This window comes from Anabas testudineus, chromosome 7, assembly GCF_900324465.2.
Source record: "Anabas testudineus chromosome 7, fAnaTes1.2, whole genome shotgun sequence".
NCBI classification, from domain to species: Eukaryota; Metazoa; Chordata; class Actinopteri; order Anabantiformes; family Anabantidae; genus Anabas; species Anabas testudineus.
In genome coordinates, this window is record NC_046616.1 from 10598551 (window position 1) to 10617267 (window position 18717).

General features: G+C 40.8%; 1 protein-coding gene across 9 annotated transcripts in view; it reads right to left on the reverse strand.

The window, feature by feature from the left end:
• LOC113167001 (neural cell adhesion molecule L1-like protein) overlaps positions 1-15779 on the reverse strand; it is a 39910-nt gene extending 24131 nt beyond the window's left edge. Inside the window, exons 1-5 of one of the 9 annotated variants that reach the window (XM_026367300.1) lie at positions 15599-15779; positions 1077-1226; positions 711-819; positions 402-589; positions 177-299 (exon numbers count right to left, since the gene is read on the reverse strand). In XM_026367300.1, the coding sequence (XP_026223085.1) occupies positions 177-299; positions 402-589; positions 711-819; positions 1077-1226; positions 15599-15602 (574 nt within the window). In that variant the 5' untranslated portion in view covers positions 15603-15779. Of the gene's footprint in view, positions 1-176; positions 300-401; positions 590-710; positions 820-1076; positions 1252-3120; positions 3482-5755; positions 5927-15598 lie in introns of those variants that run through there. The other 8 variants (XM_026367302.1, XM_026367299.1, XM_026367303.1 and 5 more) reach the window with 8 other exon arrangements.
• Between the last annotated feature and the right edge of the window lie 2938 nt (positions 15780-18717).

An 18717-nucleotide genomic window follows, 5' to 3' on the forward strand; every position in this document is an offset into this window, starting at 1 on the left:
TCCCTTTTGTACAACCTAGTGAATCAAAATCATACTGAGGCCAATGTTCATTAGAGCACTACTGCATCCTAACCAGGAACTGAGATGTGAAGACTACAGTGTTGAAAAAAAGGGTTTGTGCCTCTTCCCACCCAAACATCAGCTGCATTTCTAACAAACATCAGCAACGGACTTACCAATAGACATCCAGTAGATCTGACGTGGGGCCACCCCCTCTGGAGGGTTACATTTTAGGATGATTGGATCTCCCTCCTTAACAAAAATGGGATCAATTGCCTCCTTTGGAAACTTGGGGACATCTAATCAAAAACACACAATAAACAAATTAAAACCTTGCCATCTTGTCAATAGTAAAAAATGACTGTGAAGAGCATTGGGGTGAGCTACGTAAGGTTACCTACTGGGAACTATCAGTGCAATCTCCTCCGTCATGGCAGTTCCCAGCTTATTAGATGCATAGCATCTATATTTACCCTGGAACTGGGTGAGGTGCTTGTTGTGAAGCACAAAAGTGCCAGATGTTTGGTCTGTTTTATTTGTTATGATGTTAGGAGGGATAAAGTCTTTGCCATCTTTTGTCCATCTGTATCTGAGGGAACAAAACATTTAGTAGGTTTTCTTCAGTTAATCTCTGATCGGTGTTCTGCAAAGCTGAAGAGGTGTTTTTTCCCATATTAAATTATGATAGGAATCATGTAGGTGTGTCTTACTCTGGTGGCGGGTTGCCCGTGGCTTCGCACCTCACAGTAACAGTGTTGTCAAAAGGAAGAGCAATGATTGGACCTGATGTGTGAGTTACTATGGTTGGAGGCTGCTCCACTACAATATGAAGAAACACACACAAATGCAATAGTAGTGGTTAACACCATTTAAGTTGTTAGTCAGTTTTTTAAAAGCTGCTAACATGTACACACTTTCAACACCCATGTTTGACAGGTGTTGTGACTCAGAACAGAAAGAGAGGAAGTTAATGTGTCAGGTGTAGACCGATGGAAGAATTGTATCTCCAGTTAACAAATGCAGTAAGATAAATAAACTTCACTCTATTTAACGTGGCCTTAATCAGACACACCTACCTTCTAGAGGAATATTCAGGCCTGCAGCCTTTGAGGTCCAGGCCAGAAGCAGAACAAGCTGCAGGCTCCCCACCGACCTCATCACCCTCCACTGGTTCACGGAAACCGTAAAGAGCAGGACAATGTGCTGATGCAGATCACCTGGTGTCACTTGAAATTTTAAGGCACAGACGTCCTGGAGTCAGAATAAGATTTTAAAAAAATCATAACCTAATAATTCAACGTTAATAATCATAAGCAGAGAGTTTAAATTCTAAAAGTGGTCAAAAAAGGGCCTTAAAACCATCTGTTCTAATCACAGAAATGCAGCAATGAATGCACATCCCAGAGGGAGAGTTGCTTTGCTCTTAATGCGCTTCAAATTATCACACATTAAGAAGCATGGTAGAAGGCAGGCACTTCACATAATATGGCTGACTGCCAAGCCAAACTTAAAAAAAAAAAAAAGAAAATGCAGGAAGTACATAAATAAGATCTAACAATTTCAAAAAGTTTCATTTCAAACAAGCTGTGCCTCAGGGTAACAATAACGTCCTTCATGATGTTGTACAAGCAAATGCATTTTCTGAATGAATCTGAAGGCTTTCCACTCAAAGGCAGCACAGCCTCCAAGGAGCAGTAGAGACTATAATGAATGTACTAAATAAAACAAATTACCAAATTAAATATTTTTAATCTTAAGTTTTTATTTCAGTTAAAATAATTACATTTCATCCATTTGCACACGGTATTAAAAAGATATTTAAAAAACCTTGAGGGATTGAAAATTTCCCACTGGAAGACGCCAGCCATTTAGAGGTTCTTGTCCTCCATTGATTGGATGGTGTAGCTCAACGCAGCGGTGCTCTTGTCTTAAGATTAGCCTTTGAAGTGTCAGGCCTGGCTTGTGGCATTTCATGTCATGTTTACAGTTAACCCAACTGGCACAAAGAATGAGTTGCTGTCCACTATGATCGCTAGATCCAAGCTGGCAGACAATAAATTGGTCTAAGCCCATCCGCATGCCAAGTGGGTTCAGCCTCCAGCTAATCCTGCTATCAGGAGAATGAAGGCGAGGAGCTCCAGCAGTCATCCAGTATGCTGTTTGACAATGACTGAGCGCTACTCGGAGTGCTTCTAAGGACACTAGGCTGCATGTGTTATCCCTCATTGGTGGGGTTAATGTGGTAATTGTTGTAGACTGGGTCTAAGATTAAGCTGCTTGAATTTAGAATCAATTAAATAAATTGAAAGATTGTGGCAAAGCATTATTTACAATAGGAACTTGTTATGGTTGTCTCCTTCTGCTCTGAACTGTCTGTCTGTGTACTGTTTCATACACAACACACATGTACACCTGCAGACAGATGTAGCATACAGTCACATTTCACAGACATAAAACAGCCCAGCAGAGTCCTTGTTAGGTGGGAGGCCCAATGTCCCTTCCATAACATGACAAGTGGGACATTTTATCCAGATTCATGTTGATTCTCACAACACAGCGAGTGACAACTTCCACTCATGTGTAGCAAATTTACTGCCTCTTGCACACCCAGACAACTCTGTGGCAATAAGCTTTATACCACATATATGCTGCAAACCTGCCCCCTAATAAGAAATCAAACAAAGCTGACACCGTCCATTTAAAACCAAAATCCTTAGAGCATAAAATAGGGTGGAGTCCCTATGTAAACACACAACAAAGCATTTGTTTTGGGTGTCAACAGATCTATTACCTGAACACATGGCCGATCATAGCCACAAATCCGCAGGGATTGTGTTGTGTAAGCCAACAGTTGGCCAGGGCATGAAGAGTGTGACTACTACGCGACTAATCCGTGCTAGTACACATTGTATACAATGAGCCCCTCCCTTCTCCTTAAGCTCTAACTTCATAAACTTCCCTCAGACCAAACAGCACCTCCACAAATTGTGTATATGTAGCTGGAAAGTATGAAATGTAAAAATGCAGAAATGAGGTGTGTAGACATACAGTAAGCACAGAAAGAAAACATTTCCCAGGGACTAAAAGCAGAAGACTTCAGATGACACAATCAATACTTACTGATGTTTGATGCATTCTACATCTTAGGACCACCTACAGCAGAGGCCCAAGGCAGCTGCACCACAAGTCCATAGAAAAAGTATGAGACAGGACCGTCAAGAGTTCATTCCAGCAACTCCCTCTAAACCAACATCTCTGACATGTCCTTGCTCTGCCACCTCACGTCGGTTCTGTCCCGGTGCACCGACACGCCTCCCTGCCCGCCCTTCCACTCAAGCGGCTAAAGCAGCGACAGGAGACTCACTGAAGTGACATATGTCGCCAAAGCCTCTCACTTGGCAAAGGGGCTCTCTAAGCCTGTGACAATGACTGGGACAAAGCTTGCACTGCAGGGCTACTTACTCAACATTAAAGAATGGGCGGAGGGGAAGTGCAGGCATGTCTCTCCCACTCTCTCACTCCCTCTGCCTTTTTCTTGATCCCTCCATCCTGCCTTCTACAAACTATGCACACCCATTTACACCCAACTCTGTCACAATGATTTCAATGCAGTGTGTCTTAGCTCCATTGAAAAGGAAAGGGAGTCATCTTTTCTCAGAGGACTAGAGCTTTTGTGGACTTGCACTTTTATTTCCACACAGTGCTTGAGGATATTGATTGATGGAGGCTTGGGAGAACATGCCTGAAATAGATGTTGCTGATAAAAGAGTGCTAGGATCTTTAGCTACACTACTTGGCTTTTCCATTTTCCTCAAGTTTTTATTGTGCAATCGTCACTTCATATGGTAATAGTAATAGTAATGGCCACACCACAGGGCTAAGCAGTAGTCACGGTGCCTGCAGAGTTAACCAATCAACAGAAGAATCCTGAAATTAGCCAGGACAAGCTCCTAGCTCTTCTTACACTGATCACATGGATCTATTCTATGAGATTTATAAGCCAGATAAAGTGAACCATGGCAGACCAAGGCTTTTAAAGAAAGCTTTAGCAAGCAGTTCTGGAGTAAACATAATATTAACTTACTCTAACTAAAAAAGAAATCAGATTGGATATCAAATACCCATCTTCCTTTTGTGGTTGTTTATTTACAGATTAGAAAAACAGCATTAACTAGGAAGCTTTTTAAATGTGCTGCCTGATCCAGACTCTGCAATTCACCGTAAAGTTACTGTCACAGACTGTGCCGAACAGCTGGACATAATTACACAGTCCATTTAGGATTGGTGTAATCTCTTCAAATGGATCTTTTCCATGTTTAAAAGAGCAGGACTTCTGTAAACACAGATGAAAAAACTTTAAAGGCAAAAGCTCATCGTCACCAGCGTGCATGTTCACCACATAGCTCGTCATGCTAGACACAGAGCCATGTGCAAAATAAGTACATGACGTCTTGCATATATCTTCCATACAATTAAATAAACAAAGGAAGATCAATGAGAATGTAAAAGACTATGTGTTTGACTTTGAGTTTCATCTCAACACCATATGACTAACTGAAAAGGCTCGTCATGATGCATTTCCTTCCCTACAATTCTTGCCCCTGGTACTTTTTGATAATTATAAGCCTTTTTATGCAAAGCTCACAAATGCATAGTAATTACACAATACCTTCACAACAAACCAATGATAAGCTTTGACATATAGCATTAGCAGATGTCTGGGTTAAAATAACTGTAAAAATATGAGTGCGTGTATGTGATGAGTATAATCATAACAAGACCAGAAGGCCACATGGTCACACCTAAGTATGAAATGTAACTCTTTTCACAACACCAGCTGAGGTTGTGATATGTTTATTAGTCTATTACGTCTTCAAAACCCCGTTTAAAATCACAATAGTAAAGATTTCAGCACGCGTTAACCCACACAACACCATCAGCAGACACACAAAACTATGACACATGAATGCGCACACAAAAGAAAATTACCAAGCTCTGCTGTCAAAATACAACAATAAGGGAGGAGGTTTCAGAAACATCTGCTGGGACTGACACGGAGGAAGTCAACAAACTCTATTCATGACCGAATACTTGAGTGCTTTTGCAAACAAAGAAACTTTCCACTGTCTGCTTCGTCCCCGCAAAGCACACAAACCAATTTAAAGCTCAATGAGTTTGCGCTACTTAATTCGGGATGTGAAACGCAAATGTGCCAAGTCAACATAGTCATGATTTTTAAATAGTTTATAGTTTGATTAACAGAGACCAAAGCAAAACCTCAAAGCCACATGCAAAAGAAAACTGGCTTTGAGGAACGTTTTTCCAGTAGCTTGTGTGTATTACTGCTAGAACTCATAAGATGAAGCATGACTAATGTTGGCATGTGAGTGACACAAATCGTTAGGCTTCATATAGATGTTCCAGATTACTTTGGCAAGCACTGTATCTTCATCTGCCCTTTCTTATCTAGGCTTCTTCAACAATTACTCTTACTTAAAACAACACATTCCCTGAACTATCTTTATCTCGATGATACAGATATGACGACGGTGCCTCAGTGATGGTATCAAATAAATGGTTACGTTTGAGATAAAACAGTTATTCTCAAAAGCACAGAAAACTTCATCTGGAGAGGAACGTGCTGCAGCCCGGGCCTGAGTGACACATTATTAGGGTTTAGCAGCCTAGAACACTGTTTGCCTCTAAACACGAAGATATAAGAACCTAGTTAAGCTCAGATAACTATCCTTCTTACCTTTAAGGTCAGCACGTCTTTTCGTCATTACTTGTTGGTGCAGAAAGGTGTGTCCTGCTTCAGTCCCCCGAGCGCTTTTACAAGGTAGTAATCAAGTAAGCCTGGAATTCGCACAACTCTCTCAGCTCTCTGGCAAACATCAAACGCATTCACATCAAACCTGTGCTTCCAGTACTATGTAAAGAGGCAGGCAGAAGGTGCTACACATTTTTACATTGTACAAGCATAACAGGTTTAAAACAAACACTTGTAGCAGCTCATATTTCAATATGGGGAGGTGTGTTGCTCATTAAAGTGCTGCCAAGCTCACTCAGCTGGTGTTTAAGTGGTTTCTGCGCTCTCACATAGTGAAATGAGCCTTTGTGGAATGACATCTGAAGTGTTGCCTCTATAAGTTGGAGCTAGTCTGGCACGCGATAACAACCTTCTGATAGCAGTACACAGATGGTGGGTTTGGTATTTCCTGAACAAACAGAGTTCCTATCCTGCTTCGCTCATTTAGCTTTTTTGGAAATATTACCATAATAAAGAAATTTGTGTTAATACATATTACAATAATAAATTATTTCTAATCAAAGCTAAGAACAGAGCTTTAAAACATTTATTATAAGAAATACATGAGTCTTGCAGTGTGAAGAGTGACAAAGAGTGGCATTCAGGTGCTTAATCAGTTGGCCATAGCTGGCAACACGGGGGAGAGACAACGTGGCGACAAGCAGTCACAGTCTGCTTCCTTCCTTCAAAGTGTTAGGCCTCGAGAAATCCCCTTCACAAACATATTGTTGTAGAGAGGCAGAAAAGAGAGCAATGCCGTATGGAGTTTGTGTATTCTCCCTGTGCGTGGGTTTACTCCGGTTTCTTTCCACACTCCAAAAACATGCAGGTAGTTAATGGGTGACTCTAAATTGCCCATAGGTGTGAAAGTGAATGTCAATGGTTGTGTTTCTTTATCTGTCAGCCTTGTGATAGACTGTACCCTGCAACCAAGCCAGTGACAAGCTGTGAAGATAATGAATGGATGGATACAGATGTATACCATCTAAGCTTGAGCACCCTTGCACCCAGACGTCCTTCTCACTCACCGCAGCGAACATCACGCTTTCAGTCCACATTGACTGTTAAAAGAGAAGGCAAAAAGTCAAAGACTTCAGCTGTGTATGAACACTTTAGGCTCAGCCGTGATGAGACAAAAGCGGTGTGCCAAGTATGGAAGTTGGACCACCACAGTACAATGGCAGTATGGAGGTCACCTAAATGTTGTAAGTAGATATTGTTTGATAGTATAAAAACCTGACTATACGAGCTAGCAAATTAAGCGAATGTCTCTCTTGTCAAGTGTGATGACCCTGCTTTAAAAATTTAAACAGAAATGACGCATGATAGACACTTTTTCTGACTTTGTTTGGACTGTAGTGATGGAAAATAGAGCTGGAGCTGAAACAGCTCTGTGCTGCAGCTGCCAACTGCTTCTACAGACGACAAATAAATGTATATGAACGCAGAGAACATGTCAAGAAAGACATTGTAAATAAGCATGTGTTGCAGCTCTATGCACGTGTTGACATTCTCAGCAGAGAATGGAGACATAAGTGTTCAAACAACATACATGTCATTTTATTAAACAGAGGGATTAGTGTTCATCTTCAAACAGTTCAGACACCTAGAGCCCAGAAAATATTGAACCCTCACTTCAATGTAGAACCTGTCTGATCTTGTAGCATGCACACACCTTTGTGAGCACTGTCTCTCTCCCATGCGTCCTTTCCCACCCATGTTTATGGCTAAAAACACACTTTGTGAATGCCATTACTCAGCCTTTATGTAGACTAATGAAAGAAAAGGACACAGCAATTTTCCTGTCACTTAAAAAAAAAAAAAACACTTTTTTGAGTGCATGACAAAGATTGAGCCTGCAATCCCTTAAATGCGTGTGAAATGAAGAGATATCATGCACAATCTGTGTATATTTAAAAAAGTGGCACCTTTTAAATACTGAAATATGAGGCAATAATTAGAAATTGTGACTCTTAATGGTTAGGGTTAGTATGCAGCGAAAATATTTCTCAACTATTTGTGACTGAATCAAAGGGATGTTGTTATTAATTTTTTCCAGCTAAGTGCTTAAATTCTCTACATTACCTTCATGCTTTCTGGGAGAAATACATCAGCCTGGCAAATTCTCTGGCATCCACTGCGTTTATAAAATAATCATGCTCGTGAGAAACTCATCAGAAAATAAATTACATATCCACCTACTCACGATGAGCTGGCAAACCGAGTTTTAAAACATCTACTGCAGCAGAGAATGGGGCTCATGAGTCACTTCAAAGTGTGCTGGGAAACTATTCCAAGCTCTGTCAAAGGCTGACGACGCAAAATAAATCACATAACAACAGAACGTTTTAATTGAACTAAATCTTGGCCTTTTAAAAACGTTATAATCTTGTGAGTCATATTATCTCAGTCGATGAGGGGGGTGTGCAGCATCAGGTTCGTCCCAATATCTGTTTTATCTGCCGCTGCTTCCTTCTTTCTTATTTTATTCTGGTTTGCTCTTGAGCACTGAAGCTGTTGCTTCAGTGTTGTGGCTCAGAGCCAATGATGTTTGAAGAGACTCATCAACTTGGTGGATTTAAATGACTCTCGGGACAGCCACCAGAGGAGTTGTACCTTACATCACCCTGTGTGAGCGATCCCCTCACTGCTGTCTAACACAGGATCATGACAGGGGTACCCTTGTGAAAGTGTCAGGGCCTTGCTTCATTTGCATTTTTGGAACACTGTGAATGAAAGTGTTTGTCCTGGTCTGTGCACCCAATTGAAAGGGTCCATTAAGGAGTGTTTTAGGGGTTCCACTGTGTCGGGTCGGAAGTTTGGGAGCTGGTGCTATGGAGGAAAAGGTCAAAGCAAAGGAAAAGCGCTCTGAAAGACATTGTGGCAGCGGATCAATCCACATGGAGATAACACACTACTTGACATTTTGTGAACATGCAGGCTACATAACATGGGAAAATATGAATCAGGTTAATAACGTCAATCACAGGCACTGAACATGTTGGCAGGCTGTGATTAAATCCAACGTTGCTGGTCTCACATTCAGAGCCAAGTATCAACTAAAGCTTGTCTACTCATAGACAGAAATTGCACCCACCCTCGCGGCAATTCTACTGAACAACAATTATCAAATACCTCAGTTTCCCATACACATAAATGTGCTGCTGAGTGCGAAGAGAACTGATTTAAACTTTTGTTGAAGATAAAAAGTTATAGCCATGAATTTAAAAAAGAGCGATGAATTACGAAGGTATGATAGTTTATACATGTTGACAATAGGCCTAATGATAACGGGTCACTGTTATCAACACTAATGATATTTCTATTCAGTGGCCAGACCCGTCTCTACAATCTTTTGTTATTCAGAACAACCGCACTGCCATGTATTCTTTCATAGATAATAATGTTCTTTTTTTGCTGCTGACATTGTTATATTTATAAAATTCAGTGAAGAACACCACTAACCCCAATTCTAAAAGACCAGTTGTGCAAGATGACATTAGATTACACAGGTGTATAATAACACGCATAACACAGAAGCATACAAAAAGCCACAGAGTGAATGTAGATAACAAGACACAAAGAGGTGTCCAGAAATACAAAAGAGTAGAGGACAGTGGAGGAGCACACCACAACACAGAGGCATGTCCTTCAGCAAGTCCATTATTTTTATACAATACAAGGACACGTGAGAGTGCATTAGTACTATTATACAGTACCACTGCCAGCTGACACACACAAAGTTATCATAAATAATTTGACTCATACTGTATATCAGAGCTCTAGACCGCAAGTGATCAATTTGCAGCCAGCACCAACAGAAGAAAAACAACGAGAAGAGAGGTGACGCACAGAGTCAGGAGATGTATTGCTGCCAAAAAAAGAAACATGTATTTCAACAGGAGTGATCAGCTTGAAACTTGAAAGCTGCACAATGACAGCAGAGATTCTCATAGGCTGCTCTCCATAAAGCAGCTTCTCTTCTACGATGATAAGGTCCTTTACAACAATCTGCAGATCAAATATTTATTTATCGTCTGTTCTTATCAATAACATACATATGGGCTCAACTTTGTGCAATGGAGTATCCTATGACAGAGGTCACTGAAGCAGTAAGTCTACTACCCAACATGAATGAATTTAAACACTGAAGATAAGTTGATCAAACTGTCCCTCCTGGGACACCATATTATGCGTGTTTACAAGTTACCAGGGCAGTGAAGAGAAGGAATTTTAGCCAAATGGCAACCCCCGTCCCCCCAGAACTACTGCACAGCGTATTTATTTACTGTAATTTCACTGAGAGAAACTTTGTGCAGGAACGCCCTCATCACATTCACAGCATGGTCACACCAGGAATGCCCAGTAAATAAATAGGATGTATAGAAGTGTTGAGATGTAAAGAATGTTTAAGCTGCCTTAAACCAATATTTATCTGGAGGAAATATTCAAACATCCTAGTGTTTATCTATTTACTGGACAAAAGCATAGCAGACAAGCAAAGAGATTCTTGCTGATTTGCCTGCATCTCAACATCCTCTGATGGCAACGCAGATGCATATCAACACCTGCATACTATCATAGAAAGAGATTACTGGGAGGTCGGTTGTGACCCTGAGAACACGCGCTAGATAGTGAGGTGAGAAGAGAGACAAAACCAGACACAAACCAAAGAGGTGGGTGGGGGACAAAGAGTTTGGGGGAGATATCTACAGCACAGGGGAGGGAAATCCATGGGAATTCAGCTCATTAGCATATGAATCGAATTCCAGCAGCACGAAAAAGGCAGATATTTAGTTCAGAGCCGTTAGGAATACCAGCAGTGGAAGAGCAAAATCATCACAGGTGGAAGGGTCGAAGTTAATCCTCCCATGGTGAGCGACAAAAGTAGAGCTAAGGATTTCAGAGGATAAACATAATACAAATAAAACATATAGTTCCATGACATGTCGTCCGAAGCTCTTGTACAACACCGAACACACAGTAGCAGTGAAACTCCAAGTATTAAAGTATTAACTTGCTGCTTCTAATTAGTAGTTTAGATATTATATCAGTAAATGATGCTGATATCTATTTATTCAGGCTAGTTCTCCACAATATGAGAAACAATTGTAGGAAACCTCAGGAGCAACAGTCTGAACCAGTTTTGCTTGTATTGCTAATTTAACTGCAACTCAATGCTACTGTAAATCACAATATGTTACTGGGATTATTAACAGACAGACATGTTTTGAGCCTGCTGTTCACTCCTCTGTGGTGAGGACCTGTCGTGGCTCATTTAGATCATTCCAGGAAGAAGGCGAACATGTATGAACATGAAGGCTGCTGCCAAACACATAAGACCTCCTATTATTATGTTTACTCACACGATTCTACAGTTAGTTTCAGTGCTGATCGTGTGGCATGCTATTTCGAACGAGGCCGTGTTCTAGAAACTAAGCAAAACAGAAATTGCGAAACGAAATCTGCAGGAGGTTACCGCACACAGAGAGGATGTTTACTTCACAGTAGGGCAACTGGGACATGCTGTCACTGATAACAAGGAGATGTGCTGTTCACGTCACAACTTATTTCTGTATTTCTGTCTCAAAGTCGGTGTCCCAAAAGAGGGGTCTTTGTTTGAAAGCAAAAGTCCAGATGAATGCTGTGAAGAGCATGTCAAGTGCCAGCAATCCGTGTTCCTCACTCACTAGGAGGAATGCGACCTATTGTGAATTGGACTTTGTGCAAAAGCTCCTGAAAGTGCGGCAAGTTGATTGAAGGGAGGCTGAGAACAGCATAAGAGACCCCCCCCCCACCCCCACTCCCCCTCACCTCCACCTCCACCACCACCGCTAAAGCCAGCTCATCCTCCAGCTCCTCTCGTGCTCACTGGACAAACTTTAGCTGCTGCAATTCAGACAGGGTGCAAAGTTATTTGTGCCCCCTGTGTGAGGCGTTGATTTCACCAAACAGTTGTCGGCTGGGGCGGTCATGACCTTTGCTCTTGGTTGTTAGGAGCTGCGAGAGCTCAGAGGCAGGAAGCCAGACACCATGGTAACAAGACCGCTGGTATCTACGCTGGACATTTTTACTAAGATTCAAGCTTAATGTCTTGACAAGTCAAAGATTGACGCTAACAAATCTGTCAACAAACGTTTATAAAGGACAGACTAAAGATTCGATCATTTTCTGTGACAGTGACTCCTCTATTTTAAACCACAGTGGCGATGGTGGTGGAGGGACTCTAGTAATACTTTACAAGCATTCCAAATGGGGACTAGCTGCGCTTGGGGGAAAGCAATAAATTCCATTCCCAAATACACACATCAGTGCTCAGCTCATTTAATTTCTCTTTCACAGCAATCAAAGTCAACCAAGCATCATTAAAATATCGAGCAAGAAGTGAGGAAGAGATCCCTGCGTGTCCTTTTTATGTCACAGAAGCAGGGAGTTACTACACGCAGCAGGAGAGACCATGGGAACGACACAATAGAGCCACCTGCCTGTCTTTGTCAAATGGGAATATTCTCCCTTTTTTCTTTTTTGTCCATTTGTTTTGCATTGGGAGCCATCTGCAGTTTCCACAAAATATTATTTAAACGTGCGAATCAATTATGACAGTATGTTTTATGACAGCTGTTATCTCAGATAGAGCAGATTCACAAGCGCACACACTATTCTCAGATTACCTTCTCAAACAGTACTTAAACACTTAATCCACATGAATGCCTTCTCTGAAACTATTGATATGTAAAACACGTGATTAAAGTGCTTCTCTAGAACGCAAACACATCCACTTTTTTTCGAATTTGTTCGTTTCTGCAGGAGTGAGAGATTTTTCGCCCTCTACTTTAAGGCACTCGCTGAATTTGTTTCCCACAGCGAGCTGTGCATTAGTTAATTGTCATTCCAATTAGGAGGTTTTTGTACTTGAAATAATTCAGCAGTGGATGCCTGTCAACAACTTTTAGATTTTTCACTGATGAGAAACATTTAATTTCATTACACTATGCAGTTTCTTAGTCTAACTCAACTGCTGGTCTAATGTTATTAGCTGGTGTTAATCTTTAAGCTATTAAGCTTTGCAATATGTTGTCTGTGCTTGCCTACCTTCCTGTACTGCATGCTCTAATTAAAGGGATCATGTCTACCAGGTTAACAGAATTCAAACACAAATTATTAATGATAAAACCAATAAATACACTTGTCTGAAAATGAAAATAGAATAGCTGATATATTTGCTGATCTACACAGTTAACTCACTAAATGTGCTTATTAGGCAACATCACATTGTAGTGGCTACATGTCGAAAGCGTGAAGTTGCTGAATATAAGTGACACAAATTGAGCTGAACTTTCCAGTGCATCACTGATTAAGTGGCTGGAGAAACCCACCCCCTGCATGGTAAGGCTCTTAACCTGCAGTAGCTGCTCCTAATGGATAACAATGAGCTGATCAGATGCTGACGGCAGCTAAATGCGCTCCGTTCTGTCACAACACAGTTGGCAGCATTTCAAACCCACCCAATGCATTAAACAGTAACATGATGTTATATAAATGTGCTAGCAACAATATGACTCAATAATGCACTATAGTGCAGGATTTATTCCACATGCACATCATAGAGGGGTTTTTGACACATATGTACAGCCAGATTTCAACCCAGGATTCCAGCACTGACTGAATATTGTAAAACCCTTCTGACAGACTCCAATTATTTACAGAGGTTGCTCAAAGGCAAATATCTCTTCTATTTTCCTGATAGGATGAGCAGATCCTTTCAGACAACATGCCTAGCATGTGGCAACACATGCTGGAGACACCTGCCCCAGGGTGACATTGTGTACAACCTCTGTAAAAGTAACACAAAGTGATTTACTATGGCACTTTTGCATTTATGTTCTCTTATTGATACCACCGGAAAGCTATTTGCCTTGGAAAGTTTTGAATTTCATTTCATGGTCTCAAAGCATTGTGGCATTTCCAGTGTGAATCCACTGTCAGTTTGTATTCAGGCACTCACTTCATAGCACGTGCACTCAGACAAACCACTCCAAATCTGACATTTAGAATTTATCATCCTTTCCCTGCCTCTAATGAACTAGAAAATGACAGCAAGCCGTGGAAGTTTCCATTCATTTTTTGTGGAGAACCTTTTAGTCAAAACATCCACCACGGTTTCTCATCTCAAGATTTACACTTTTACATTTTTAATTCATTCAATTTAGATTTCTAAAAACAGTAAAAAAAAAAGCCAAAAAATCAAGGTTTTGCAGAATGCAACGTGATTCATATGTCTTGCTTTGACCTACATTGTTAGAAGCAAAATCAAGAAGAATCATCATTTGGGAACAGTGAGAGTTTAATAATAATAGTAGTAAAGTAAAGATATGTATAAATTCATTAAGGACACATAAATAACCAACATTATTATTCCCACAAACCCAAGGGTGTGTGTATGTCATATTCATACATATTATATTGTACAATTTTGTTAGCTGCTGATGCAAACAGGTACTGTTGGTGTATATATACTACTATACTATACTGTCCATTAACATAATTTAAACTACTACTCTAAACTAATAAGGCTGTACTTCTGGAAGGGAGAGATGGCGTACCACGCCTCAATGAACACAAACACGACGGATGTTTTTCAATTTTCCAAATTAAAGGCTGACCCGTTTCTCATGTAACAACTTGCTGTACTGTAAATGAGTTTATTGAAGGTTGGGCCCAAACATCACCGCAGGGAGTGAGGGCCAGAGGATTCCCCAATTACCACATTTCAGTCAAGCTGGGTCACAAAAAGAAAAAAGGCTCGCCCCATTTCATTACAACAAAGCTCCAAATGATTCAATAGGCCAGTTTCACAGGGCCGAGCATGGCGAGCCCCTCTGTGAGTGGACAGAGTAACAGACAGTGAGAGATATAATCTCACCTCTGTAAACAGTAAGTGAGTTACATGATGTGCAAAATCTGAACATGAGTCGGGCTGCATCAGCTACTGTATGTGAGGGGACAAAGCCAAACACACAAAAACCAATTGAGTACAGCTGTCCTGATAAACGTTCCTGGTACGAGCTATGTTAATGTTTCAGAAATTCTTGATGACCTAAATGAAAGATGAATGAATTACCTTAAAGGTGATCCTGCTAATGTTCTCATTATAGGTAAATGTTAAATCTAACAAACACTGAAGATATAACAAGTTACTTTACATAGGAACAAACTAATGTTGGCACCATTACATGTGGGACACTAAGACTATGTAGTAGTAGGTGCATGTTAATTACAGTGGTTTGCAGTCTGTAGTTTGCATACCACTGACAGATTTTTATAGGAAGTAACTTTACCAGCCCTCATCCCAACATCAATACTCGCTACTTTCTTGACTGTGCATAAAAAGCTACTGTATCTACAGCAGTAAAAAAAGTCACGTCAAAATGTATTCAGTGTTCTTGTCTCACAGTCATCATTCACTGTAACGTCCCCCTTGGCCCACAGAACCTGGTTTTGTGTGAGATCTGAACAGGGATTAGATTCAAGGTTCACAGGTGCAGTGTGTACCTGGGAACTGCCTCTGATTGAAGCTTATAAATAAGACGTGCAATTTGCAGCGTTGTGACTAATTGTTTGTTCAGTACTCAGGCTGTTACAAGTTTAGACTAGATGCAAACATCCCGGTTTATCACAATATGCCACTGTTAACAAAGCACAGACAGCATTTTCTTCTCCGGGACAGAGGCGAATAAAAAAAAAAAAAAAGCAAACACGTTTTAAAGTAAACTGTGAACTACAACTTACCCATAAGACGGGCGTGATGACAGCAGTCTTCTATCCAGGTTTCGTCTTCAGTTGTCTCAGGAGGCGCTCGTCTTGCCCAAACTCTTAAAGTGATGATAACTTTTTTTTTTCTTCCTTTCTCTCACACCATCCTGTACCTCCTTCAGGAACACTCTGATACAAGTGAACGCCTTGTGCGTACTTTTCTGGCACAGCGGTCCAGCGTGTGTACGTCTTTGACTGACAGCCAAAACTGCGCCGTCAACAACTGCGACTGTGAGTCAAGTCCCTGCAAGGTCGTTCCTCTATTTTGGAATGAGCAGAGGTCAAAGGACACACAGCGACTGTGTGTGTGGAATGAGTGCTGTCATGTCATGTACTATAACCAGCCTATGCCCATAGGCTTTGACAGAAGTATGTGCACATACAGAAGCATGGAGACATGTCATATTTCATTCAAGGGGCGTCATTATTTGCTCCACTCCTGACCCTGACCACAATATATGCAGAGACACAGCCTTTTTCTTTAACCATCATGCACGTAATTGACCTTTTCCAATATTCAAAGACGAGGAAGGATACTTGATGTTGACTTTCCCTTTCTCATCCCCTGTCCACTTAAGTTGTCTGCTCAAATGTGAAGGCAATGCAGAGGAGCTGTAATTTTAAGTGTCTAGACACAGAAGGAGTAAGTGTAGGTGACAAAACATAAAGCGGTGCTGTTGGTGCAATTTCAGTAAACAGTGCTGTTGCAACAGAGACAGGGCACGCTCCATAAGTGAATCAACCCAGTGAGCATTCAGCAAGAATGAAAAATGTGCCGTGTGTTTTACTGAGCCAAAGCGTCCCATCACCTCGAGTGACTGTCTGAAGGAATGTGAAGAAGTGCAGGTATGTGAAGACAGAACAGTCACTGGTTCAGATCACTGGTTTCAGCTTCTCAGATATGAAGATTTACTGGCTGTCTTAGTTTTCCATGCCAGCGAACTGAATAACTTTAGGGTTTGAGATACTTGGAAAGAAAAGTCACTAAATAAGCCAGAGTCAGAGTTTAGGACTTGAGAGCATAAAGACTGCTGTCTTAGTCTTTAGACTGCTGTATTATCTATCTATTATCTATCCATCTTACCTGTGTTACTTTTGTTTGTCTTCCACAGCCTCCACAGTTGGACTTCCACTGATCCCCTTTAGTGTTGTTTCAGTAGAAATTTCAAGAGCTTTGACTTCTTTTTGCAGCCACAGTTCTTTTTTCTGAGGACTAAACTAATGAAAACAGCCACAAAAACACTGTACATAGAGAAATGGGAGGACAAGCCACAGTTATTTTGTAGGCATCATGTATGGATCATTTTTAGATCCATAAGTTATTTAGTGGTCAAACTATTTATTAGCTCTGGAGATGTCATCAGCTAAATATAACATCAATTCCTATTGACAATGTTTCACCTGCATTACAAGTCCTAATTAGTCATTAAAATGCAGGACAGCACCGATCTGCTGTATGTGTTTTACAAGTGGAATCGGTCCAACATAGTGGGTAGGTCAGAAAAGGGGGCTCTAATTTAAAACTTTAGTTAATCATAGCAATTAAAATGTAGCTTGTCCATTAGTTTTCTAAAATTGTAATCCTTGATATTATCATCTGTTTTTTTCTTTACACGCTGGCAAACCTTGATGCAACGTCGTTTTTATTGATTGTGGTTACGCTTCATGAAATGCTTTTAAAAAAACCTTCCATCAACATGTATAGACCATAAGATAAAACTCTTCAGTGTCAAGTAGTCCTGGGCATGCTCCGTTCCCACAAGGTCCAAACTTAATTGTAAGGCAGTAAAGAAGAAGTTTACATTCCAATTACCACTCGAACCAGCGGTGAACAGAGTGTCTTGAACCTTGACTGTACCCTCTATAGAGAGAGACAACGGCGCATTGCTTGGAATTCACACGTTTCCACCCATTCGAAAGCCATTGTGCTGCACTGACCCGTAATCTTGACCTTGAGTTGTGTTTCTCTCTGGCTTGAAGCACTTCGCCGCTCATAAGTGAGATCTGTAGATTCCTCGCCACGTTTGAGTCTCAGTGTGTATTAGTAAAATTGATTCAATAGTAAGTGGAAAAACAATGTTTGCCCAGATTAAAAACACTTTGTTCAAGTGCCGAGACATACGCCCCTCAAAGCAGTTTATTATTATCAATGTGTACAGTCTCAGTGGTTGCTCACGTTGACCTGCAGAGAAAACCTGCAAAACATATTCCACACAGGAAGGATTGTACAAACTCTAGTTACCATGGTAATGTACATATGTATATTTTATCTTTCCTCCTGTGGTCTAACAATGCCCCCTAGTGACACCTCCGATGGCCCTGCACACCAGGGAACAACAACAAAGTCTAGAAATGGTATTTTCACACTTAACACTTCAAACTTAGTAGCCCGAGAAAAACTTCAACCAACTCAACTTTCATTTCTGTGCACTAGCATGTGCAAACAGTTGTACCGATCTATGTTCAACTTGAATTTTTTACTAAAGGTGAGATTTAACTGTGAATGTCTGTCTTTGTGTCAGCACTGTGATAGTCTGGTGAACTGTCCAGGGTGTTTACCCCCGCCCCCCGCCCAGAGGCAGCTGGAATTACAGATGTCAGGATCATGATGACGCGTGTATTCTATATACCAGCATCATGTAGTGGATGGGCAGCGCATGTCTTTTTTAAAAGTAAAAGATGCCAATATAATTTAACTAAATATATCTGCTTCTCACATTAAACTTTGTCCTTGACTGTAGAAAATCCGTGCAGATGTTTCAAATTCTGAATTAATATTATCCTTCTGGGTTTCCTATACTGCTCGATCCATCAAGACACGTTCAGTTTCTTTGAAGTTAAACACTAGAGGGAGCTTGCAAGTACATTTCAACAAGGTTTCCATATTGTTGTCTGTATAGTTAACCCAGCTATTCAGGTAGGGATCTAATGTCAAATTAAATACTAGGAAACTACTAGAAAATCTGCTTTAGGAAAACAAATCACAGTTCACCAAGTTCCAAGTTGTAAATGGTTTCAAATGTTTCAGAGGACTGGGCCTCCTCAGAGTTTTAGTGGTCATAGAGAAAGGGTGGATTTAGGTAACCTTTAATTAA